Raw genomic sequence first — 26,898 nt, forward strand, 5'->3', positions numbered from 1 at the left:
CTAGGGGAAACACTGGATTGAGTAACCTTACCTGACAGTTGAGGAATTGCGTTGGTTTAATGGGTCTGTGCGCTCTTCTGGAGCCAGGTTTGAATTCTGTCAGTCACATTGGCGCTGTAACTCGGAAAGATATCTGCAAGAAGGAGGTCAAAATGGGGTGAAGTGTAATATAGGTAGTTTGAAACCACGCTGTGCCTGAGACCTGAAGACTTCAGTTGGCTCCCTCAGTGGGCTAATATGCTCAATTTGACTGTGAAACAAAGCATTATTAAAGAAACAAAGATTTACTATATTTATGTCCCCAATCCCCAAAGCAGACAAATAAGACTGGAATACTTCACATCTGAGTCTATTTAGCTACTATTTAGCATGCAGTGCCATTCATAAACATAAACATTTCATAAACATTTTTTGTATTTGTATTTGGTTAAACCAGAGAGGAAGAGGCAAAGCGAGAGGGTTAACTGTACTGTCTTCTCCAGCAGGTGGCGTTTTTTTAAATGTATATTTTCTTGCCGAGCGAGGAGTTTTTGTATGGAGGTCAACAAACAAATACATGTCTTGTTTGCTACGTGTGGCTTATTTGATCCAATAAAAGTTTTGTAATACTAAGGTTGTTGTGAGAGTACTGATATAAGTAGGACACGTGAAATCCTGGCAACTTTGATAAAAAAAAAACACTTTATATCCGAGTTGTGCATGTTGTTCACAGTAGTATCTGACTAGAATGGTCCCGACTGCCTTCCATTTGTTAATACATTTATTTACATTGTTAGAGCGGCCCCTTGAGTATCTGGTCAATATAATGGATAATCTGTTATTAAACCCATTCCAGAACAGAAACTAGCAAAATGAAGCAGTTTCCCTTTAAGAGCCATGTAAACAAAGAGCGGGTTTGCTTTATATGAGAGGTATTTTATTTTACGTACTTTTTATTATGTGAAGTTGAACGGGGTTCTAAAGGGATTTCCAGCGATTGCGCGAGCGTAAATGCTTTCTGAATGTGAAAATTTGCGCTCATTCACTTTGTCAGGGGGAGTGAGATAGTTCAATGGGAGTGAGAGAGGAGCATGAATGGAGCAAAATGGCGGATCATGTGCAGGTAACCACAGCTTTATGTTTTTGTAATATATCAATCCTCAATAAGCCTTTGAATGAGCTGTAATATATATTTCGATGCGTTATTTAATATATAGAGAGTGAATGCATCCATAAAGCGGTCATGGTACAGGTTATGTGCGATATGTGTAGCTAGGATGCGAGCTGCAGTGTTGACTTGTGGCCTGTCATCGTGTAGCTTTCGCCGTTTAAAGATGCGGACCGAAAACAAAACATTGGTGTTTATGAAACATGGCTAACTGCTAACTAGCTAGGACTGTTTCTACTGGGCGAATGTATTGATTGTAGCAGCTATCCACATTGTCATTATGTTTTATCTCATGCCTTTTATACGAAGTAAAGAACACCTTTAACATATAATTTCAATTTTGTCGGCCTATCTGTTAGCTAGGAGAGGATGGGGGAAATGCAAGCCAGTTAGTTGACAGTAGCTAACTAGTTAGCACTAATTAATTGGTTAGCAACTCTCATACTTCATCCTTCGCGTCCTGAACCAAATCCGGTCTAATGTCAAATGTAATTATTGATTATGCTTTGCTTGCTTGATCAGACCTTTCAAATGCACCGCTATTTGTAATTTTTCACGCCAGGTTAGCTCTTGCTAGCTTACAGGTATAGCAACACGACATTCTCCCGCGCGACACTCTTAGTTTTTTTTTGTGTGAGCTGACATGTAAGTTAGCTTGGAACCTGGCTCGTGGACGGTGTTGTCGTTATTATACTTATTATACCCCACCGTGCATATTTTGCAACGAAAACAAGAATGTGCCACTCCGAAACGGACACACCTAGCAAGTTAACTAGATAACGTTATCTGGCATGGAGCATAACACATTTATAACTAGGTATCATTCTATCTGAAAATATAGCTACCATTAGCTAGCTAATCAGCTGACAATTAACTTTGCCAAACAACTAGCTTCGTCTTTCCAGCCAATGTGCTAAAGTAAGATAGCTTAGCTGGGATGCTGGCTGTCACGTGTGCACTTTTTTGTACAACTGACTGACATTAGCTAGCTACTGTTAACTAGCTAGCACTTGCAGCTAACTGTCATATCAAGCAGACGATAGATTAACAGTAACTATATCTGCCTCAAGCTTTCTGTAACTAACGTTACTGTTTGTGTTTATAGCAACTTGGCACTGAAAGTGTCGGCGTCTGCTGATGTGAGTAGGTAGCTGGCTAATTGTTATTTTGCTAAGTTGATTAAATGAAGCCTTCACCCCACCTAGGTGGCTAATTCTGTGCATTATATACATCATTTTAGAGATGCTTGGTGTCAGTATTTGTATTTTTTACGTTAGCTCAGCAGGCTGGTGATGAGAGAGCCAGTTAGATATTTAGTTTATTAATAATAACTACAGATGTACGCGCACTGAGGCAGCGCTTCCTGGTCAGGGTGCCTGACCGTGTGACGTAACTGTCTGTTAGTGCAAAGTCATCGTGGACAGTACGGGACACACAACAGGCTCCAGACACACAAATTCTGTGCTGGTCTGCTCAGAACATTCGTTCTTGCCAATGTTCTCAGGAACCATCAGCATGACATGATGATCTAGCTAGCTAGCCCACCCAAATCCTTAGTCAGGTGTACTGCACAGCACCAAGACTGTTGTAGTAGTAATATTAGTAGGTGTGTGTGTGGTGCACACTGAGTCAGGCTCAGCAGCAGCAGTGTTGGGGTATTGAGCTCTTATCTATGTCTAGCAGTCCTCTTCTCCCTAGCCATGTGCCATCCAACGCCCTCCCTAGACTAGTACATCCTGTACTATATCAGTAGCTAGCATCAGACTGGCTCCGGGATTCTGCTGACTTGTCCTTTAAACAATATGATGTTGGTCAGGCTAGCTGGGGTGTGCATGCATGAGTGGTTATGTAGTTCTTTACAACAATGGTGTTAGTAATGCTAGCTGAGGTGAATAGTCTGCTGCATTGTTACTGGTGGATTTAGTGTCCGTTAGCTGGATGGATTTAGTTTGTGAGTTAGTTAAACCTTATTATGTTAGTGTTGTGTATTGGGGTAAGTTAACTATCTGTGTGGTTTCCGGTCCCACCCACTCCCTAAAGCTGTAAAGGCTGCCTAGGGGAGGACGGCTCATAATAATGGCTGAATGGAGTCAATGGAATGGTATGAAACACGAGGTTTCCATACAGCCTCCACTGCCCTATAGCCACTACGTCGGTCTTTGTCTGGCAGGTGTTTAGCCCCTGTGTTTCTATCTAACAAGGGTCATGTTCAATAGGGTGCTACTGAATGTTTATTTTGGTAAACTTTCTTGTCTTTACATTTTTTTGCATGAGGCATGTCTATTTTACGAAATAGGCTATAGTCTTATTTCTGTCTGAACGCTCTAGAACGTTGTGCCATACTGATTGCTCACAGCCCAATACAACTGTCAACACCTGTATCTTGGCTGTTGATGAGGGATGTTTTTTGCTGCTCTACTCACTTAGGTCTCTCTCTCCTGTATGTGTGAGTAGAGCCTAGCCCAGCTAGAGATCCTGTGTAAGCAGCTGTACGAGACAACAGAGACTGGGGTGAGGTTGCAAGCAGAGAAAGCTCTGGTGGAGTTCACTAACAGCCCCGACTGTCTCAGCAAGTGTCAGCTACTACTGGAGAGAGGCAGCGTGAGTAGTACACACACACACTGACATTATATCAATAAGCTGTTGATATTTACCATATTACCTCATAAAAAAAAGGGTGGCAGGAAGCCTAGCAGTTGAAGGCTTTGGGCCATTAACCGAAAGGTCGCTGGTTCGAATCCCTGAGCCGACTAGGTGAAAAATCGTTTGATGTGCCCTAGAGCAAGGCACTTAACCCTAACTGCTCCTGTAAGTAGCTCTGGATAAGAGCGTCTGCTAAATGATTAAAATGTAAAAATGACTGACAATGTTTACTGTATGACTTGCTTTATTTAGCTCAGCTGATGTGTTGTCTCTATCTCTGTCTATGCTTGTATTCCCATCTTCCTCTCTTGCTCTCTCTCTCCCTCTCTCCAGTCTTCCTACTCTCAACTTCTTGCAGCTACCTGTCTGTCTAAACTGGTTTCGCGCACCAACAACCCTCTTCCCTTGGAGCAGCGCATCGATATCCGTAAGACTCACTCACACACATCCCACCAGTCTATGTTCATGCTGTACAAGTTAGTCCATAAGGCTCATGTGTGTGTGTGCGTGTGTGTGTGTGTGCGTGTGTGCGTGCATGCAGGGAACTATGTACTGAACTATCTGGCGACGCGGCCGAAGTTGGCAGAGTTTGTTACCCAGGCTCTGATCCAGCTGTACTCCAGGTAAACCTCTCTCCGCTCCTCTCTCCTCCTCTCTTCATCCCTCTCCTCCATGTGAGTGATTCTCTCCCTTGTTTTTGTCTCCTCCAGGATCATCAAGCTACAGTGCCTTGCGAAAGTATTCGGCCCCCTTGAACTTTGCGACCTTTTGCCACATTTCAGGCTTCAAACATAAAGATATAAAACTGTGTTTTTTTGTGAAGAATCAACAACAAGTGGGACACAATCATGAAGTGGAACGACATTTATTGGATATTTCAAACTTTTTTAACAAATCAAAAACTGAAAAATTGGGCGTGCAAAATTAATAAAGCCCCTTTACTTTCAGTGCAGCAAACTCTCTCCAGAAGTTCAGTGAGGATCTCTGAATGATCCAATGTTGACCTAAATGACTAATGATGATAAATACAATCCACCTGTGTGTAATCAAGTCTCCGTATAAATGCACCTGCACTGTGATAGTCTCAGAGGTCCGTTAAAAGCGCAGAGAGCATCATGAAGAACAAGGAACACACCAGGCAGGTCTGAGATACTGTTGTGAAGAAGTTTAAAGCCGGATTTGGATACAAAAAGATTTCCCAAGCTTTAAACATCCCAAGGAGCACTGTGCAAGCGATAATATTGAAATGGAAGGAGTATCAGACCACTGCAAATCTACCAAGACCTGGCCGTCCCTCTAAACTTTCAGCTCATACAAGGAGAAGACTGATCAGAGATGCAGCCAAGAGGCCCATGATCACTCTGGATGAACTGCAGAGATCTACAGCTGAGGTGGGAGACTCTGTCCATAGGACAACAATCAGTCGTATATTGCACAAATCTGGCCTTTATGGAAGAGTGGCAAGAAGAAAGCCATTTCTTAAAGATATCCATAAAAAGTGTCGTTTAAAGTTTGCCACAAGCCACCTGGGAGACACACCAAACATGTGGAAGAAGGTGCTCTGGTCAGATGAAACCAAAATTGAACTTGTTGGCAACAATGCAAAATGTTATGTTTGGCGTAAAAGCAACACAGCTGAACACACCATCCCCACTGTCAAACATGGTGGTGGCAGCATCATGGTTTGGGCCTGCTTTTCTTCAGCAGGGACAGGGAAGATGGTTAAAATTGATGGGAAGATGGATGGAGCCAAATACAGGACCATTCTGGAAGAACCTGATGGAGTCTGCAAAAGACCTGAGACTTGGACGGAGATTTATCTTCCAACAAGACAATGATCCAAAACATAAAGCAAAATCTACAATGGAATGGTTCAAAAATAAACATATCCAGGTGTTAGAATGGCCAAGTCAAAGTCCAGACCTGAATCCAATCGAATCTGTGGAAAGAACTGAAAACTGCTGTTCACAAATGCTCTCCATCCAACCTCACTGAGCTCGAGCTGTTTTGCAAGGAGGAATGGGAAAAAATGTCAGTCTCTCGATGTGCAAAACTGATAGAGACATACCCCAAGCGACTTACAGCTGTAATCGCAGCAAAAGGTGGCGCTACAAAGTATTAACTTAAGGGGGCTGAATAATTTTGCACGCCCAATTTTTCAGTTTTTGATTTGTTAAAAAAGTTTGAAATATCCAATAAATGTCGTTCCACTTCATGATTGTGTCCCACTTGTTGATTCTTCCCAAAAAAATACAGTTTTATATCTTTATGTTTGAAGCCTGAAATGTGGCAAAAGGTCGCAAAGTTCAAGGGGGCCGAATACTTTCGCAAGGCACTGTATGTGTTTTTGTGTGTGTGTGTTTCAGGATTACCAAGCTTGGCTGGTTCGACTGTCAGAAAGACGACTATGTCTTCAGAAACGTCATCGCAGACGTCACACGCTTCCTACAGGTACAAACGTGTGTGTGTAGCCAATATAATTTGTTTTCTTGGAGTAGGTAGTGGACTGATCAAATCTACCTTTCTTTGTCTGTCTGTCAGCAGGACAGTGTAGAACATTGCATCATAGGAGTCACCATCCTATCCCAACTGACCAATGAGATCAACCAGGTACTCTACCTCTCCTCCCTCTTTCCTCTCCTCCACATCTCCCTCCTCTCCTCTTATTCCCCTTCTCCCCTCTAATCTGAAGTGGTGGTTGTGTTGTTGTGTGTGTTAAATATGTGTTTGATGTTGTGTGTACAGGCAGATACCAGCCATCCTCTGACCAAACACAGGAAGATTGCGTCATCGTTCAGAGACTCGTCCCTCTTTGACATATTCACCCTGTCTTGCAATCTCCTCAAACAGGTGTGTGTGTGAGAGGGATTGTATTAATGTGTTGACATACCTATTGACATCCATTTCCAGTCGTTCTTGTGAACTTAATGTGTGTGTGTCTAGGCGTCGGGTAAGAACCTCAACCTGAATGATGAGAGTCAGCATGGTCTACTGATGCAGCTACTGAAGCTCAGTCACAACTGTCTGAACTATGATTTCATCGGAACGTCTACAGATGAGTCCTCTGATGACCTCTGCACTGTTCAGATCCCCACTTCCTGGAGATCAGGTAACACATTCTGTCAATTCTGTAAAATATCAGTACTGCGTCACCTATTATTACTGGTGTTGGGGGTAATGCGTTACGTAATCAGATTCCTTTTTTGAGTAGCGGAGTAAAGTAACATGTTACTTTTTCAAATCGCAAGCGTTGTTTTCAGAGTCATATCTCTACCGGCTGCGTGTTTTCCATGATCTGATCTCGACTTGTTTCCTCATTTAATTCTCGAGCGAACGGAGAAAGGCTGAAGAAATGTAGTAAAGTATTGAGGAAGCACATCTGATCTTTGCCATTTATCGTTTCTGAGATAGCAAAGCCTATAGAAGGTTTTCCCATCTAGTGGTGAGTGTGCCCTCTAAACATCTCTGTCAGTGTATGTGCGGTCTATAACCAGAACTGGTGGCTCGAGAAAGGAAATCTGTACAGATGTTTGGCTTACAGTACATATGGCTAATTATCAGCTCGTATGATAGTGCAGCACTTGTAGACTAGCACAGGAAAGCATCGACACAGATGAAAGGAGACTCGAGTGATTAAACCTGAGTTAATAAGTAGCCTGTCTTTGGTAGAGCGCACCTGGTTCGCTTTGCTCCCTCCGATATTCAAACAACTGGTGAGTTTTTTAATGAAAGTAACTCAAAGTAGTAGAACACATTACTTTCCAAACAAAGTAATATTGTAAAGTAACTAGAAATTTGTATTTATTTTTCAAGTAACTAATCCCAACACTACCTATTACTGTGTACTAACCTAATCTGTCTCTCTCTTTCTCTCAGCGTTTTTGGATTCCTCCACTCTCCAGCTCTTTTTTGATTTGTATCATTCCATCCCGCCCTCCCTCTCCCCGTTGGTGAGTAAAGCAGAGTGTGTGAGTGTGGCTTGTATGTTCACTTCAGTACAGGTGTAGTGTTTAATGCTCTGTGTGTGTGTGTGTGTGTGTGTAGGTGTTGTCGTGTCTAGTCCAGATAGCATCAGTGAGGAGATCTCTGTTCAACAACGCAGAGCGAGCCAAGTTCCTCTCTCACCTGGTGGATGGAGTCAAGAGGATACTAGAGAACCCACAGGTAACACACACACTATTACATGTTACAAGACTCTTAAATTCTGTTATTCCTTCAAATTTGGTCCCCCCTTTATTTTGGGTGAAATCATATTTTATATGGTAACACGTTTTATGCTACAAGTAACTAACAATGCTGTCTTTGTGTTCCAGAGCCTCTCAGACCCTAACAACTACCATGAGTTTTGTCGTCTGTTGGCGCGACTGAAAAGTAACTACCAGCTGGGAGAGCTGGTCAAAGTAGAAAACTACCCAGAAGTCATCAGGCTTATAGCCAACTTCACTGTCACCAGTCTACAGGTACTATGTGTGTCTGTCTGTGTGTGTAAGACCCTGAAGGCAGATTGGTGAGTGTCTTGGTAAACAGACATTTCATAAATAGTCCTTCTTAAATCTGCCCTTCTATACCTCTCAATGATCTTGTTAGATGTTAACGTTCTGCCGAAAACCTTGTTCTCCTTACTGAGATAACAATGACAATTTTCTGATAACTTTTATATTATGTGTGTTGCAGCACTGGGAGTTTGCCCCTAACTCTGTCCACTACCTGTTGAGCCTGTGGCAGCGCCTGGCAGCGTCTGTCCCTTACGTTAAAGCCACCGAGCCTCACCTGCTAGAGACATACACACCTGAAGTCACCAAGGCCTACATCACCTCACGCCTCGAGTCTGTCTGCATCATACTCAGGTAACACACACAGACACACACACTCTCACAGATCAATTATGAAACGTTGAAATCATTTTCACGTCTGTGAAGGGATGGGTTAGAGGACCCTCTAGATGACGCAGGGTTAGTCCAGCAGCAGTTAGACCAGCTCTCCACCATCGGTCGCTGTGAATACGAGAAGACCTGTGCCCTATTGGTCCAGCTCTTCGACCAATCAGCACAGACCTACCAGGAACTACTGCAGTCTACCAACTCTAGTACCATCGACATCACTGTCCAGGAGGGTACGTCTCTTTCCCTCTCAATCAATCAATAAAGTACGGCAAAATATAGCTTTTAACAACACATGTTTTTGTTACCAGGGAGGTTGTTATGGTTGGTTTATATAATTATATTTCTATATCTATAGGGAGGTTAACATGGTTGGTGTATATAATCGGGGCGGTCATTGGAGGAAGAGTGTCCTTCGCCTCTACAGATGAACAAGACGCCATGGACGGAGAACTAGTTTGTCGGTAAGTCCACACACAAGTAACCTCACCCTAACCAATACCACTACCTATTAGGCTAGTGGCCAATCCTCAAAAAGGGCTTTAGTTTTTGAGATACCCATACCCTAGGTATAACAAAGCACAATTATGTTTTTCCATATCTCTAATGTCTCCCATACAGGGCATTTGGAAAGTATTCAGACCACTTCACTTTTCCACATTTTGTTACATTTTAGAATAAGGTTATAATGTATTACATTGATGAGATAATTCTACACACAATACCCCATAATGACAAAGTGAAAACAGTTTTTTAGAAATGTTTGCAAAAAATAAATTAAATTCATTGTTTATATACAGTTGAAGTCGGAAGTTTACATACACCATAGCCAAATACATTTAAACTCAGTTTTTCACAATTCCTGACATTTAATCCTAGTAATAATTCCCAGTCTTAGGACAGTTAGGATCACCACTTCATTTTAAGAATGTGAAATGTCAGAGTAAAGTAGAGTGATTTATTTAAGCTTTTATTTCTTTCATCACATTCCCAGTGGGTCAGAAGTTTAAATACACTCAATTCGTATTTGGTAGCATTGCCTTTATATTGTTTAACTTGGGTCAAATGTTTTGGGTAGCCTTCCACAAGCTTCCCACAATAAGTTGTATGAATGTTGGCCCATTCCTCCTGACAGAGCTGGTGTAACTGAGTCAGGTTTGTAGGCCTCCATCTGTGACTAAGCTTTAACTTCCTGACTGATTTCTTGAGATGTTGCATCCACATAATTTTCATCCCTCATGATGCCATCTATTTTGTGACGTGCACCAGTCCCTCCTGCAGCAAAGCACCCCCACAACATGATGCTGCCACCCCTGTGCTTCATGTTTGGGATGGTGTTCTTCGGCTTGCAAGCCTCCCCCTTTTTCCTCCAAACATAACGATGGTCATTATGGCCAAACAGTTATTTTTCTTTCATCAGACTAGAGGACATTTCTCCAAACAGTACAATCTTTGTTCCCATGTGCAGTTGCAAACCGTAGTCTGGCTTTTTTATGGCGGTTTTGGAGCAGTGGCTTCTTCCTTGCTGAGCGGCCTTTCAGGTTTCAGAAGAAAGTTATTTGTTTCTGGCCATTTTGAGCCTGTAATCGAACCCACAAATGCTGATTAGAGGTCGACCGATTATGATTTTTCTACGCCGATACCGATTATTGAATGACCGAAATAAGCCAGTCTTTTTATTTTTTACATTTTATTTTTTACATTTTATTTATTTGTAGTAATGACATTTACAACAATACTGAATTGAACAATGAACACTTATTTTAACTTAATATAATAAATAAATAATCTAACAGGTTCAATTTGGTTTAAATAATGCTAAAACAGTGTTGGAGAAGAAAGTAAAAGTGCAAGATGTGCCATGTAAAAAAAGCGTTTAAGTTCCTTACTCAGAACATGAGAACATATGAAAACTGGTGGTTCCTTTTAACACGAGTCTTCAATATTCCCAGTTAAGAAGTTTTAGGTTGTAGTTATAATTCTTTTAATAACTATTTCTCTCTATACAGTTTGTATTTCATATACCTTTGACTATTGGATGTTCTTATTGGCACTTTAGTATTACCAGCCTAATCTCGGGAGTTGATAGGCTTGAAGTCATAAACAGCACTGTGAATCAAGCATTGTTAAGAGCTGCTGGCAAATGCAGTAAAGTACTGTTTGAATGAATGCTTACGAGCCTGCTGCTGCCTACCACTGCTCAGCCAGACTGCTCTATCAAATATCAAATCATAGACTTGATTATAATAAACACACATAAATACGAGCCTTTGGTCATTAATATCACAAAACGTTTATTTTTTCAGTGAAATACGGAACTGTTCCGTATTTTATAGAATGGGTGGCAACCCTAAGTCTAAATATTGCTGTTACATTTCACAACCTTCAATGTTATGTCATAATTATGTAAAATTATGGCAAATGAATTGCGGTCTTTGTTAGGAAGAAATGGTCTTCAAACAGTTTGCAACGTGCCAGGCGGCCCAAACTGCTGCATAAACCCTGACTCTGCTTGCACTGAATGCAGGAGAAGGATTGGAATCCACGAGGAAACTGCGTAGCAGGCTGACCACCTGTTACGTGAGTGCAGTGTCAAAAGGACCTTGTGGCTGCAAGGAGCCATGGTAAGTTGCTAGCTAGCATTAAACTTATCTTCACATAATCACAAGTTAACCTAGTAATATCAACAACCATGTGTTGTGGTTGTTGATGTGTTGTGGTTGTTGATATTACTAGGTTAACTTGTGATTATGTGAAGATACGTTTAATGCTAGCTAGCAACTTACCATGGCTCCTTGCAGCCACAAGGTCCTTTTGACACTGCACTCGCGTAACAGGTGGTCAGCCTGCTACGCAGTTTCCTCGTGGATTCCAATGTAATCGGCCATAATCGGCATCCAAAAAGGGCCGATTACCGATTTGTTATGAAAACTTTAAATGTGCCCTAATTAATCGGCTGTGCCGATAAATCGGTCGACCTCTAGTACCCATGTTCAAAATCAATTACGTAGCCCGCCATAGCAACTGAAATGTCTCTCGTAACTCTGTCAACGTTCAAATACGCCTCGTAGGCACAGTTTTTTTGCTCTTTAAGAAACACAGAATCCAGTGCTCTGATCAAAGTTCCCATTCCGTCATCCTGGGTCAAATCCTCCGTGGATATTTTCAGTGCTGTATCTCTTGCTCTTCCGTCGAGCAATAATACCACTGCAAGTGCTTGCTTTTTCTTGTCCAGATTGGTAACCCGTGTCCCGATTCCAAGTACATTTTTCCAACTCTCATACGACCTCTTCTCGTTGAAGCGAGGTGGCTAATAAATACATGTGCCATCTTCTGAAACCAATGTGATCTCCAAATGACACAACTAGGTTCCAGTTTAGCAGTTTACTTCACAATATCATCGCGGTATTACACTCTAGCCCGGTCCGACAGAGACTAAAACTTCTGCGCAGGTGCACTTCTAACAGAGGGAGAGGACTGTAATAACAGAAATATAGGGCTACTTAAAGCTACTTAACTCATGCATTGGTCTGAGAAACTGCAGTAATCACAAGATGCCTATAAGGACATAAGCCAAACAAGAGGCTCCTTAGGATGGTGTAACTTGCTTTATGTGATTGTTTATGGTGGCTGGGAATTGAATGTGAGATGGTGGTCTTTGTGCACCATGCTTTGTGCATCAGCTCAGGAATCAACTTCAAAATGAAATGTGTGTGGAGCTGTGCTATGTCCCTCAACCAACGCTTCTTATTAAAAGTCTATGACCTAGCTACACTCTAACGTCTAAGTAACCTGAGGTCACCCTCACAGGTTCTGTCACTCTCCATCTCCTGCTGGGCATGCCCCAGTACAAAATCAATGCCAACCACACTTAATATTGGCCAAATTATCATCCGACCTGACTTCCAATGGAATATAAAGAAATACGTAGGATGTGAGCTGCAGGGCTTTTTACCACATTAAACATAAAGAACAGGCCACCCACAGGCCAGTTAATTGTTGGAAAGCTCTAAAGGTAAGTCTGTTTTTGACATCCCTTTTACAGACATTACAGGCATAAGTGTTGTACACAATTCTGAAAAAATGCCTCTCATTTACAAAATTAGAATTTATAGGTGATTGTTATAATGGAAGCCATACTGGATTTTGTATGCCATATCAGATTTGAGGCAAAATATAAAGATAATCTGTGATGGCCCCCTGACTTAAATGCAAGACTACCGGCTAAAGATACAAAATTCTTTAAGGATCGTTGGTGGCCCCCCCTGTATGTACTGCAGACAATTGACGTGCTTCTACACCTGCATTGCTTGCTGTTTGGGGTTTTAGGCTGGGTTTCTGTACAGCACTTTGAGATATCAGCTGATGTACGAAGGGCTATATAAATACATTTGATTTGATTTGACTATTTGTATTCAACATTTTAGCAACTTGCAATATTGAGTTATGTGGCCCAAGTTGACTGAGAACACATTCTCATTTACAGCATCAACCTGGGGAATAATTACACTCTGAATTAAGAGGGTGTGTTACAATATCTATCCATTTAACCACTGTCACAGTAAAATATTTGGACAACTATCCATTTCATATATAGTAGACCCTAGAAATATGGAAAACATGGTTGTGTTTTGTTATACCTCGGGTAGGGGCATCACCACATTTTTGGGGCCTTGCCATGAGCCTAAGACATTGAGTGCACAAAACATTATGAACACTGTCCTAATATTGAGTTGCACCCTCAGAACAGCCTCAATTATTTTCTTGCCCATTCATCCTCTGAATGGCACACATACACAGTCTGTGTCTCAAGGTTTAAAAATCATTCTCTCTTTAAACTACACTGATTTGAAGTGTATTTAACAAGTGACATCAATAAAGGATCATAGCTTTCACCTGGTCAGTCTGTCATGGAAAGAGCAGGTGTTCCTAATGTTTTGTACACTCAGTGTACATGTCCTATTGTAAATGTACCTCAGGATACAGCAGCAGATGAGTCAATAGTGTGCCTCAGGATGCTTTAAAAAAAATGTAAAAAAATTTAACTAGGCAAGTCGGTTAAGAACAAATTCTTATTTTACAATGATGGCCTAACCCGGGCAACGCTGGGCCAATTGTGCGCAGCCCTGTGGGACTCACAGCCGTTTGTGATACAGCCCGGGATCGAACCATGGTCTGTAGTGACGCCTCGATCACTGGGGTGCAGTGCCTTAGACCTGATGCTGAGTCAGTCGTGTGTGTGTGTGTGTGTCTGTCAGAGTGCTCCAGTTGATGAACCTAACAGATTCGCGGCTGGCCCAGGCGGGTAACGAGCGGTTGGAGTTGGCCATGCTCAGCTTCTTTGAACAGTTCAGGAAAATTTACATCGGAGACCAGGTGCAAAAGTCCTCCAAGGTAAATACTTTTACCACACACACACACACTTATGTTTCAGACCTCAAACATGATTTAATGTTGATGAGTCCACATGTCATACTGTCTTGTTTAGATCTACCTCTCTCCGTTCCTCTCTAAGCGTGACTAACTGTCTTTCTTTCTCTCACTCTCTATTCCTCTCTTAGCAAGACTAACTCTGTTAATATCTTAATTCAAAGGGCTTTATTGGCATGAGAAACATAAGTTTACATTGCCAAAGCAAGTGAAATAGATAATACACAAAAGTTAAATAAACAATACAAAATGAACAGTAAACATTACACTCACAAAAGTTCCAAAGGAATAGAGACATTTCAAATGTCATTATGGCTATGTAGTGTTGTAATGATGTGCAAATAGTTAAAGTACAAAAGATAAAATAAATTAACATAAATATAGGTTATATTTACCATGGTGTTTGATTTTTTCGAATTCTTTGTGGGTCTGTGTAATCTGAGGGAAATATGTGTCTCTAATATGGTCATACATTTGGCAGCAGGTTAGGAAGTGCAGCTCAGTTTCCACCTCATTTTGTGGGCAGTGTGCACAAAGCCTATCTTCTCTTGAGAGCCAGGTCTGCCTACGGCGGCCTTTCTCAATAGCAAGGCTATGCTCTCTTCCTTCCTCTCATGACTGACTCGATCTCTCTCCATTCCGTTCTCTGCCTGTAACTAGTGGGAGTTATGTTATATTTTAACTAGTAGCTCTTCTGTCTGTGGGTGTGTTAGTGCTGACACACAGCCTTGGACTGACTGACTGACTGAGTGTGCTTTCTTTGTGCTGGGCAGAGGCTGCGAAATGTGAACTGCCCAGATAAGTGGTGACAGTCGAGAGCAGCCCTCCCCCAACGTGTCTGTTTGGTTTGGTCTTAAAGTTATCCTCCCCTATCCCTTCTTAGTGACATGGTCAGTTTTACTTTTAACATGGTGAATAATGTAGGCGGAATCATCGCTAACCAGAGAATTCTCCATGGAAGTGGGGTGGAGGCAGGGGAGTACTAGAATAATTAATATAAAGTGGGGTGGAGGCAGGGGAGAACAAGAATAATTCATGTGGGGTGAAGGCAGGGGAGTACTAGAATAATTAATATAAAGTGGGGTGGAGGCAGGGGAGAACTAGAATAATTCATGTGGGGTGAAGGCAGGGGAGTACTAGAATAATTAATATAAAGTGGGGTGGAGGCAGGGGAGAACTAGAATAATTCATGTGGGGTGGAGGCAGGGGAGTACTAGAATAATTAATATAAAGTGGGGTGGAGGCAGGGGAGTACTAGAATAATTAATGTGGGGTGAAGGCAGGGGAGTACTAGAATAATTAATATAAAGTGGGGTGGAGGCAGGGGAGAACAAGAATAATTCATGTGGGGTGAAGGCAGGGGAGTACTAGAATAATTAATATAAAGTGGGGTGGAGGCAGGGGAGTACTAGAATAATTAATGTGGGGTGAAGGCAGGGGAGTACTAGAATAATTAATGTGGGGTGAAGGCAGGGGAGTACTAGAATAATTAATATAAAGTGGGGTGGAGGCGGGAGGAGTTCTAGAATAGTTATTATGAGGAGGTTTGTAGGCGGGAGGAGTTCTAGAATAATTAATATAAAGTGGTGTGGAGGCGGGAGGAGTTCTAGAATAGTTATTATGAGGTTTGTAGGTGGGAGGAGTTCTAGAATAATTAATATAAAGTGGTGTGGAGGCGGGAGGAGTTCTAGAATAATTAATATAAAGTGGTGTGGAGGCGGGAGGAGTTCTAGAATAATTAATATAAAGTGGTGTGGAGGCGGGAGGAGTTCTAGAATAATTAATATAAAGTGGTGTGGAGGCGGGAGGAGTTCTAGAATAATTAATATAAAGTGGTGTGGAGGCGGGAGGAGTTCTAGAATAATTAATATAAAGTGGTGTGGAGGCGGGAGGAGTTCTAGAATAATTAATATAAAGTGGTGTGGAGGCGGGAGGAGTTCTAGAATAGTTATTATGAGGTTTGTAGGTGGGAGGAGTTCTAGAATAATTCATATGATGAAGGTTCTGGAATGTCTCATTTCAGGTTGTGTATGTGTGAGATGGACTGTATGAGTCTGAGGTGTCAGAATAAATAACACCCCAGACCTGCAGGAGATACACATCCCTCTATGACACCCTCTACCCTAACCCCCCGATACTAAGGCAAACCATCCTCAGCTCTGCTCAACTTAACACTATCACACAGACTCTCTTGATCTCACTCACTCTCTTCCTCACACACTACTTTACCTCAGAGCTCAGGTTTTGGCGGAATGTACAGCCACGTTCGGGAGATGAGAGCAGAGCTGATTGGTGTGTGTTTGTCTTTAACCCTGTGGAGATGACTAGTGCTACGCTGCTGGCAGCTGTTACTGTTTGTGATTATATCATAGTTGTCCTACTGTGTAGTTGCTCTCTCTCCAGGGGATCTTCCAATGGTTAATGGCGTGTGTCTGTGTGTGTCACAGCTGTACCGGCGGCTGTCAGAGGTTCTGGGGCTGAATGATGAGACCATGGTACTCAGCATCTTCATTGGAAAAATGTGAGTTTCAACACTTCCTGTGTTAGTACTACTCCTGGTTCTATGAACTAACCACTGATTAATACCATTTGTGGTTGCAGCATCACCAACCTGAAGTACTGGGGCCAGTGTGAACCAATCACTTCCAAGACACTTCAGTTACTCAATGACCTCTCTATAGGATATCCTTTTGTGTGTGTGTGTGTGTGTGTGAGAAAGGGGGGGGGGGGGGGGGGTTATTTGGTATTCTGTTATATTCCAGCTCCTGTGTTGTCTCTTTGACGGTGTGTGTGTGTGTGTACGTACAGCAGTGTGAGGAAGTTGGTAAAACTCAGCGCTGTTCAGTTCATGCTGAACAACCACACAGTAAGTACCCTGACCTTTGATCTCTCACCCTGACCACTAACACTAACCTCCTGAATCTCAATGTATGCTTTTTCATCCAGTTCTTTTCCCATAATGCCCTTATCCTTTCTCCAATGATGTCAGAGCGAGCACTTCTCCTTCCTGGGCGTGAACAACCAATCAAACCTCAGCGACATGAGGTGTCGCACCACGTTCTACACCGCACTGGGACGCCTGCTGATGGTCGACCTAGGTAGACACACACACACACACACACATCTACAGTCTACACGATTATCAGTAATGATCTTATTTGGATGATTACAAACTTTTCATTCTTTCACCTAGGGCTATGATGATACCAGTATCATATTTTTTCCATGGCAAAAATGAAAACACGGAGCATACCAAACTCGTTGGTCCTTTAAAAACCTGTTGTATGTGAAAATATTGTGTGCTATAGCTTGGAAAAATGTATCAATGTGACTCTGGATGACAAGATAATGATGTTTGTTTCTAACATTAGGGCTGTTTTCCTAAAGAAATGAAATCCACTTTGTGTGTTGTAACCCTTGCCATGATACTGGTATCGTCCCAGCCCTACTTTAACCGTGTTTTCATCTTGTGTGTGTAGGTGAGGATGAGGACCAGTTTGAACAATTCATGCTTCCCCTAACGGCGGCGTTTGAAGCAGTGGCTCAGATGTTCAGCACCAACACATTTAATGAGCAGGAGGCGAAGAGGACGTTGGTAGGACTGGTCAGAGACCTGAGAGGTATCGCCTTTGCCTTCAACGCCAAGACCAGCTTTATGATGCTCTTCGACTGGATGTATCCTTTACTGACCCCTGATCTCTGACCCCTGACCTTTACGGACCAGGGGCCTGCTCAGGAGATTGAAAGGTTAAAGAACGTTCAGATAGAAATTGTTGTGTAGAAGAGATATGACTGTGTCATAGAATAGGAAATCACTGTAGAGTTTTGAATTGCAAGTAGTGTTGTCCTTCACTTGAAGTCTCATTGGCGCACAGTGTTGTTCTTAACCCCTCCCCCAGCTACCCAGCCTACATGCCCATCCTGCAGAGAGCTATAGAGCTCTGGTACCACGTACCAGCATGCACCACTCCTGTCCTAAAGCTCATGGCCGAGCTAGTCCACAACAGGTACATAAACATGCATACAGTCAGAACCCTGACATTTATCCCTCGACCTCTAACCCCTGACTTCTAACCCTTTGTAGGGATTAACACCAATTTCCTGAACCAAGTGCCTTCCTGATTACCAAGATACTTAAAAAAAAAAAATGTATCTCAAACAATAATATAACATTTCTATGCCGCACTAATGCAAAAACAGCAAATATGCAACGCTAGAAAGCTGCATTATTTAGGCTAGTCCCCAATAGAAAACGTCTACATGGCTTCTATTATTTACACTGCTACACACGACTTCTCCACGCAGTCATTTACGGCCCAGGTTTCTCCTCTACAGTTTGTTCATTCAAATTACTTCCCAAACTTCAGCTGTGTTGCCCAACAGAGGATCCAAAATATAAACTACGGCAGCTCACTGCTAACAAAACACCTAATACATTGTGTCTGCAAAATTGCTCAAGGAAATTGACATTCGCAATATTGTTCCAAGTTGTTACACTAACAAAAGCAAGGGCACTGGCTTGACTAGAAGGTCAGATTCACATGGAATTGATCGGCAGCTGTCCATGGTGCGGTTTCTACACCGTTTGCTTGTCTGTCACAGGGAAAATATCCAATGCTGCGCTAAACAAACAGTCACCACATAAGTGAGTTTTCATAGTAAAAACAGCCATAATCTTTCCAAATTCCCCTGATAGCCAGACAGCTGCTCTGCAAGGGGAGAGGAGAGAGCCAACAAGCTGGGTGTCATCTTTCAGTCAACGGTAAAACGACCCTGTCATTTTCACTAGCTATAATAACCTAATTTTACTAGTTAAGCAAACAATTTTTCTTAGGCCTACGTTAACTATAGGTTACATAAACAAAATAGTGTAACAACTTTGAGAGAACTTTGAGTTGATTCCATTACAACAAATACAACAAGAAACCGTTAGATCCCTGCAAGTGTTTCTCAATTCATAGTGATAGAATTCTAGCCGTTCCACACTTGCTGGTATTAAATGCTTTTAGATAGCATTTCTGGTTGGACGGATCTCGGGATACCTGGGAAAGGCTTGAAATTTTATCAGGATGGAAAATTGGTAAATTTGAGGAAAATATGAATCCTTAACTCTGTGTCTGTGTTTCCAGGTCACAGAGGTTACAATTTGACGTGTCATCACCCAACGGAATCCTGCTGTTCAGAGAAACCAGCAAGATGATCACCACCTATGGTACTACACTCAAGTGTCCTATTGCCACAGTTGCTGTGCACTCACTGGAGAATTGTAATTGGTTGGTCAGCCACATTAAAAAAATTATATTAATTTCCTTGGTTCTCCCTCTCCAGGTAACCGTATCCTGACCATTGGGGAGGTGCCTAAGGACCAGATGTACAGTGTGAAGCTGAAGGGTGTCAGTGTGTGTTTCTCCATGCTCAAGGCTGTGCTCTCTGGGAACTATGTCAACTTCGGGGTGTTCCGTCTCTATGGAGATGACGCACTGGACAACGCGCTACAGACCTTCGTCAAATTGCTGCTGTCCATACCACACAGCGACCTGCTGGTACACACACTCCTCTCCATCCCTCACAGCGAAGTACTTCCCTGAACATTCTAAATATATCTGGCAGTTTCAGTACACTTAATCTCCTTCTTTCTCCCTCCCCCTTCTATTTCTCCCTCCTCACTCCAGGACTATCCCAAGTTGAGCCAGTCGTTCTACAGTCTGTTGGAGGTGTTGACTCAGGATCACATGAACTTCATTGCTTCTCTAGAGCCGCATGTCGTCATGTACATACTGTCATCTATCTCCGAGGGACTCACTGCACTAGGTAATGTATATACATACACACACTGCACCGGGAAATGATACATACACAGTATACCACTGCACTGGGTAATGTATATACAGTTGAAGTCGTGAGTTTACATACACTTAGGTTGGAGTCATTAAAACTAGTTTTTCAACCACTCCACAAATTTCTTGTTAACAAACTATAGTTTTGGCAAGTCGGTTAGGACATCTACTTTGTGCATGACACAAGTCATTTTTCCAACAATAGTTTATTTCACTTATAATTCACTGTATCACAATTCTAGTGGGTCAGAAGTTTACATACAGTAAGTTGACTGTGCCTTTAAACAGCTTAGAAAATTCCAGAAAATTATCACATGGCTTTAGAAGCTTCTGATAGGATAATTGACATAACTTGAGTCAATTGGAGTTGTACCTGTGGATGTATTTCAAGGCCTACCTTCAAACTCAGTGCCTCTTTGCTTGACATCATGGGAAAATCAAAAGAAATCAGCAAAGACCTGGTTCATCCTTGGGAGCAATTTCCAAATGCCTGAAGGTACTACATTCAGCTGTACAAACAATAGTACGCAAGTATAAACACCATGGGACCACGCAGCTGTCATACCGCTCAGGAAGGAGATGCATTCTGTCTCCTAGAGATGAACGTACTTTGGTGCGAAAAGTGCAAATCAATCCCAGAACAACAGCAAAGGACCTTGTGAAGATGCTGGAGGAAAAAGGTACAAAAGTATCTACATCCTCAGTAAAACGAGTCCTATATCAACATAACCTAAAAGGACGTTCAGCAAGGAGAAGCCACTGCTCCAAAACCTCCATTAAAAAAGCCAGACGACGGTTTGCAATTGCACATGGGGACAAAGATCATACTTTTTGGAGAAATGTCCTCAGGTCTGATGAAAGGAAAATAGAACTGTTTGGTCATAATGACCATCGTTATGTTTGGAGGAAAAAGGGGGAAACTTGCAAGCCGAAAAACACCATCCCTACCGTGAAGCATGGGGGTGGCAGCATCATGTTGTGGGGGTGCTTTGCTGTAGGAGAGACTGGTGCACTTTACAAAATAGATGGCATCATGAGGGATGAAAATTATGTGGATATATTGAAGCAACATCTCAAGACATTAGTCAGGAAGTTCAAGCTTGGTCACAAATGGGTCTTCCAAATGGACAATGACCGCAAGCATACTTCCAAAGTTGTGGCAAAATGGCTTAAGGACAACAAAGTCAAGGTATTGGAGTGGCCATCACAAAGCCCTGACCTCAATCCCATAGAAAATCTGTGGGCAGAACTGAAAAAGCATGTGCGAGCAAGGAGGCCTACAAACCTGACTCCGTTACACCAGCTCTGTCAGGAGGAATGGGCCAACATTCATACAACTTATTGTGGGAAGCTTGTGGAAGGCTACCCAAAACGTTTGACCCAAGTTAAACAATTTAAAGGCAATGCTACCAAATACTAATTGAGTGTATGTAAACTTCTGACCCACTGGGAATGTGATGAAAAATAAAACCTGAAAGTCATTGTCTACTATTATTCTGACATTTCACTTTCTTAAAATAAAGTAGTCATCCTAAGACAGGGAATTTTTACTAGGATATAATGTCAGGAATTGTGAAATACCAAGTTTAAATGTATTTGGCTGAGGTGTATGTAAACTTCCAACTTCAGCTGTACATACACACACACTGCACCGGGAAATATACAGTATATCACTGCACCGGGAAATGGTACATATACAGTATACCACTGCACCGGGTGATATATACAGTGACTTCAGAAAATGTTCACACCCCTTGACTTTTGTTGTGTTACAAAGTGAGATTAAAACGTATTTAATTGTCATTTTTCATCAACGATCTACACACAACATTCATGTTAGAATTTTACTTCAACTTTGACATCTATAAAAAATGTATGAAAAGTAAAATGCTGATATATCTTGATTAGATTCAACCCCCTGAGTTCATACATGTTAGAATCACATTTGGCAGCGATTACAGCTGTGAGTCTTTCTGGGTAAGTCTCTTAAGAGTTTTCATCTTGGTAAGCAACTCCAGTGTAGATTTGGCTTTGTGTTTTAGGTTACTGTACTGCTGAGGTTGAATTTGTTTGAAATTTACTGCTCGACTGAGAAACCTTATAGATAATTGTATGTGTTGGGTATAATCAGCTGTCCTCCAAGGCAAAGGGTGGCTACTTTGAAGAATCTGAAATATAAATATATTTAGATTTAACACTTTGGTTACTACATGATTCTTTCTATATGTGTTATTTCATAGTTTTGATGTCTTCTATTATTCTACAATGTAGAAAATAGTACTAATAAAGAAAAACCCTGGAATCAGTAGGTGTGTCCAGACTTTTGACTGGTACTGTATATAACATTCTATTGGTTTCAAGAATTTTGTATACTTTTAATTAGAAAAATTTTAGGTTTTGAATCTGGCGTCGTTTTGCGTATCAGTTCATAAACCATGTGCCATGTAATCGGTACATCGAAATCTCTTAACTATTTTTCAATCTATATGGCATAGCTGTCAATTTCTTTGTCCTTAAATGAAACTGGTATACTTAAAAAAAAATAATAATAATTATTCATCACCATTTTCTTTAACCAATGTTGGTCTTTAATGCAGGGCCGACAGACAAGTTCCTTACTTTTTCCCCCTTCCACTTGCCTCTTCCATTTTTGCAGTAATGCTGCAAATTTGGGTAGAGCAGACATTTCCATATATTTTTGCTAGCTGCATGTTTGACAACTCCACTAGTCCTATTTATGATATAATTTACAAAGATTTATACTTTTTTGTCAATTAGTATATTTACGTTTAACCACTTTGTTGTATTATTTGTTCTGTCTTTTCTGGTGGATTAAACTGAAATTGCAAACAACTTTCTATGGCTTGTTTTAAAAATAGCGATGTTTTGGAGATTTCATTTTCAAATAACTTGAGTGAGAGGTTGTAATCTGAATAAAGGGAAAAAGGCCGTTCTTGAACATGGCGTGAGACATTCTTACTAATCTGCTAGGGAACCAGTTGGAATTTAAGTTGAACTTTTCTATGACTGACACCCTTTAGTGAGAGGTTTGATGCTTTAATATTTAGTCATTTTTGCCCTCCAAATTCATATTCATTATATAAATAAGCCTGTTTAATGTTGTGTGGCTTGCCATTCCAAATACAATGTTTTGCGCATATAATTTAAAAAAACGGTCGCTAGGTGTAGGCAAAACCATAGGTAATATGTGATATGACTAAAGAGTTAATCAGCGTGAGTATTCTACAAATAGACAGGTATTTATTTTCCTTTCCATGGCAGCAAGAGCTTAACTATTTTTGCTAACTTTCTATTAAAATGTATTGTACTGAGATCATTTTCTTTTGGATATGTATACTGAGTATGTACACATCACCATCAGACCATTTTATTGGTAAACTACACAGTAATGTAAAAGTTGTATTTTTTTGTGACCCAATACATAATATCATAATACCACTTATCAAACTTTGGTTGTAATCCAGAGAGGTTAGAAAAGTATCTTGATCCTCTATTAGGCTGTGGAGTGATCCAAATTGTGGATTTAAAATAAAACGTGAATCATCGGTGTACAATGATACCTTTTTGTTTTTAAACACTGGATTTCTAATCCCTTGATATTATTGTTGGATCTGATTTTAACAGCTAACATTTCGATGGCCATAATAAATAGATATGCCGATAGTGGACAACGTTGTTTTACTTCTCTTGACAGATTAATAATTTCTGAGAAGTAGCCATTATTTACTATTTTACACCTAGGGTTATTATACATAACTAACCCATTTTTATAAGAGATTCTCCAAAATTGAAATATTCTGGGCAATCATATATATATAAACTCCAGTCATACTTTCTCAAAAGCCTTTTCAAAGTCCGCTATGAAAACCAGGCTTGGTTTCCCTGGTATTTCATAGTATTCTATTATTTCCAGTAGTTGTCTTATATTATCTCCAATGTATCGTCCATGTAAAAAACCTGTCTGATTAGGTAATGTATGTGCCAATTATTTGATGGTCCGACTGCAGTCTGTCCCCTATCAACACATTATTATTATTATTATTAATAATTTTTTAAACTTGATGACCTGGGTGGGGGCACCCCACCGGAATCCCCAACGACTAGGTACAAGGTACTCATTAGCAGCTTTGAGAAATTCTTTGTATATTATGCTCACCCATCAGGGGGCTCTGGCTTTGAAGGACCAATCCTGCCAGGCAGGTTCAGAATCTTGAGGGGGCGGTGCTGCTCTAGAAGGTCTCTGACTGCATTTATCTTTCTGTTTTGGCTGCGTTTAGGCTACTTACAGTAGGCCCATAAAACAGATAAGGACTTCTCCTTAGTGTATGGGTCTCTCAGGTGGCTGTATAGGGTTGTGGACTGTTCCATCATGATGGGACAATAAATAAACAGACTATATTTAGAATTGATTTTAAAATGACTAACGTGTGTTGTAGATACTATGGTGTGTACTGGGTGTTGTTCCAGTCTGGACCATATCGCCACCTACCTGTTCAAACAGGTAACCTCTCCCTCTGTTCATCTGTAATCTATTCATATCATCTTATACATGTATGTACATATATTGATGCTAATGAATTGTTTCTGTTTAGCTGTCTCGCTCCACTAAGAAACGACCTGTTGCTATGGCAACAGACGAACGCTTCCTACACATCATGCAGCAACACCCAGAGATGATCCAACAGGTACACACACACACGATCTCGCACTCACTCACTCTCACACACTCACTAATCATTCTGTGTGTTTGTCCTACAGATGCTGTCCACAGTGTTGAACATCATCATCTTTGAGGACTGCAGGAACCAGTGGTCCATGTCCAGACCTCTACTGGGCCTCATCCTGCTCAACGAGAAGGTACAGGTACACAACCACACACCCATTATCCAACCATTCCCTGGAAGACGTGGCAATTGTTGCTGAGTGGACTATCCTGGCTAAAAAAACAAAACAAAACAAAAACACACCAGCCTCGCCCTGTGTCTCCATTCCTGCAGTATTTTGCCGATCAGAGAACATTATTTTTTTGTGCGCTTTTGTGTGTGTAGTATTTTGCAGACCTGAGGAACAGCATTGTGAACAGCCAGCCTCCAGAAAAGCAGCAGGCCATGCATCTCTGCTTTGAGAACCTGATGGAGGGGATAGAACGCAACCTGCTAACCAAGAACAGAGACAGGTACACACAATTCCATTGACTGTGTGTGCGCTCACTTTGTGTGTTTTTTTAACTGTGTGTATATTCATCTGTGCAGGTTCACCCAGAACCTCTCGGTGTTCCGGAGGGAGGTGAATGACAGCATGAAAAACTCTTCATACGGAGTCAACACCAATGACATGATGAGCTGACATTCCACACACGCACACCTGCTCCACACAGAGCAGCTTCCCAAAACTCAACTCCCTCCACTCCTCCTCTCACCCCCTCTTCCTCTCCACTCCTCTTCTCACCCCCTTCCTCTCATCTCTCCCCCCTCTTCCTCTCCCTTGTGGTTCCACCCTCCTTTTTATAGAAGCCTATATAAATATACAGATCTATTTTAAAGCCAGTCTGTAGAGGTCACCCTGCTACTCACTGGGAGGAGAGGGGGAAGTGGAGGATGAGGATGGAGGGAGAGAGGATATATCTACACACTTTGGAGGAAGTGAATCTGAGGGGAAGGATGAGTGGGGGGGATGAAGGTGAAAAGGGAGAAGCCGGTAAATGTAGTTCTCTGCTTCTGCCTGCCTTGTATAGAAACACAACAAATCAAGTGTACATTTTTTTTCATAACATTTTGAACAATGTTTATATTGATTGAATTTAAAACACAAAATGAGAAACGTGTGATTGAACTTTTTACAGTGTAGTGAGTCAGTGCACCTGTCTGTCTGTGTGTGGGGAAAAAACTTTCTACAGGGGATGAGAGGAGCAAGAAAGTAGAGCGCACTAGAGCTGTGAAGGGGTAGAGACAAAGAGAGTGAGAAACTGTCCATTTTGCACATTTTCCTCTGGCCCTCTGATTTGAGTGATGTAAATACCCACCACTGTCACTCCCTAGGCACTGCCCCTAGACACCACCTTTAGCCCCTAGACACTACCTTTATTCTCTATGCACTGTCCAAAGCCCCTAGACACCACCTTTAGCCCCTAGACATTTTGCCTATAAAATAATTGCTTGTTCAAATAGAATTGGTTAGGTGTGGGGCAGGGTTATGGGAGTAGGTTTGGGTTAAGGTCATGCTCCACTTTACCCTCTGGTAGGCTGGTTGGAGCTGACACTAACCTCAGGGGAGTCGGTTGGGTTAGGGGAGAGTGAAGTGTCTCAGCATGCTAGCTAGTGTGTAGGGGTCACAGATCAGAAAGGAGCGTGGCTGCAGTCTATCTCTGGAGTATGTGACTCAGAGAGAGAGAGAGAGTGTGTGTGCGCGTGGCCTCTCATGGTGCTGTAAAGGAGCGGTGCGCTCCAGACAGAACCTTCCAGGACATTCTAGAACGTTCAGCTCTCGTTTCCGAGCTCCCTGAAGGATAGTTTATTTCTAATTGAGAAACTAAAGAAGAATGCAACCTTTGGTAGAACAGAGAGCTGTGTATTACAGGGAAATGGGTGGTAAGAAAAAGACAGAACTGTGTATTAAAGAGGAGATGTGGGTTCAGAGTTCATTAGCAACTTGTGCTACTCTACAGGTGTTGCTGCTAACTGTTTGTGACGACTAGCTCATCTCTAACAATGTTGATTTGACTTCCTGGTTTATTGTTTTGGTTCCCTAAAGTGAGTGTGTGTGTTGGATCGGTACCTTGGTTCTCTGATGTGAGTGTGTGTTGGATCGGTAGTTTGGTTGAGTTGTGTGGATGTCTGCTACATATTATAGTGTCAGCATTGTGACTGCAAATAAACGTTATTTGGTTTGTATACCGTGCTGTCACTGTTTTACTGCAAACATGGGTCATGTCTTTAGTGTG

At 41.7% G+C, this 26,898-nt stretch overlaps 1 protein-coding gene across 41 annotated transcripts; it reads left to right on the top strand.

The window, feature by feature from the left end:
* Nucleotides 1-828: 828 nt before the first annotated feature.
* LOC110537103 (exportin-7) lies at nucleotides 829-26,848 on the top strand. Of its 41 annotated transcripts, none has more exons than XM_021622872.3 (31): nucleotides 950-1,102; nucleotides 2,253-2,286; nucleotides 3,602-3,748; nucleotides 4,124-4,217; nucleotides 4,332-4,413; nucleotides 6,157-6,241; nucleotides 6,332-6,400; nucleotides 6,536-6,640; nucleotides 6,734-6,899; nucleotides 7,667-7,740; nucleotides 7,835-7,954; nucleotides 8,104-8,250; nucleotides 8,465-8,637; nucleotides 8,710-8,903; nucleotides 9,029-9,134; nucleotides 13,929-14,064; nucleotides 16,548-16,621; nucleotides 16,702-16,782; nucleotides 16,903-16,966; nucleotides 17,090-17,198; nucleotides 17,580-17,775; nucleotides 18,000-18,107; nucleotides 18,797-18,862; nucleotides 19,230-19,312; nucleotides 19,429-19,643; nucleotides 19,773-19,911; nucleotides 24,395-24,459; nucleotides 24,551-24,643; nucleotides 24,717-24,821; nucleotides 25,007-25,134; nucleotides 25,211-26,848. In XM_021622872.3, the coding sequence occupies exons 1-31, from the start codon at nucleotides 1,071-1,073 to the stop codon at nucleotides 25,302-25,304; spliced, it is 3,384 nt and encodes a 1,127-aa protein (XP_021478547.1). In that variant the 5' UTR covers nucleotides 950-1,070; the 3' UTR covers nucleotides 25,305-26,848. The 41 variants fall into 41 exon arrangements, with proteins under 41 accessions (XP_021478550.1, XP_090048028.1, XP_021478551.1 ...); XM_021622874.3 differs by having other exon boundaries at nucleotides 24,717-24,815; XM_021622873.3 differs by having other exon boundaries at nucleotides 6,335-6,400.
* Nucleotides 26,849-26,898: the final 50 nt, after the last annotated feature.

Source organism: Oncorhynchus mykiss, chromosome 12 (genome assembly GCF_057628025.1).
Source record: "Oncorhynchus mykiss isolate SJ-2025 chromosome 12, ASM5762802v1, whole genome shotgun sequence".
Taxonomy (NCBI): Eukaryota; Metazoa; Chordata; class Actinopteri; order Salmoniformes; family Salmonidae; genus Oncorhynchus; species Oncorhynchus mykiss.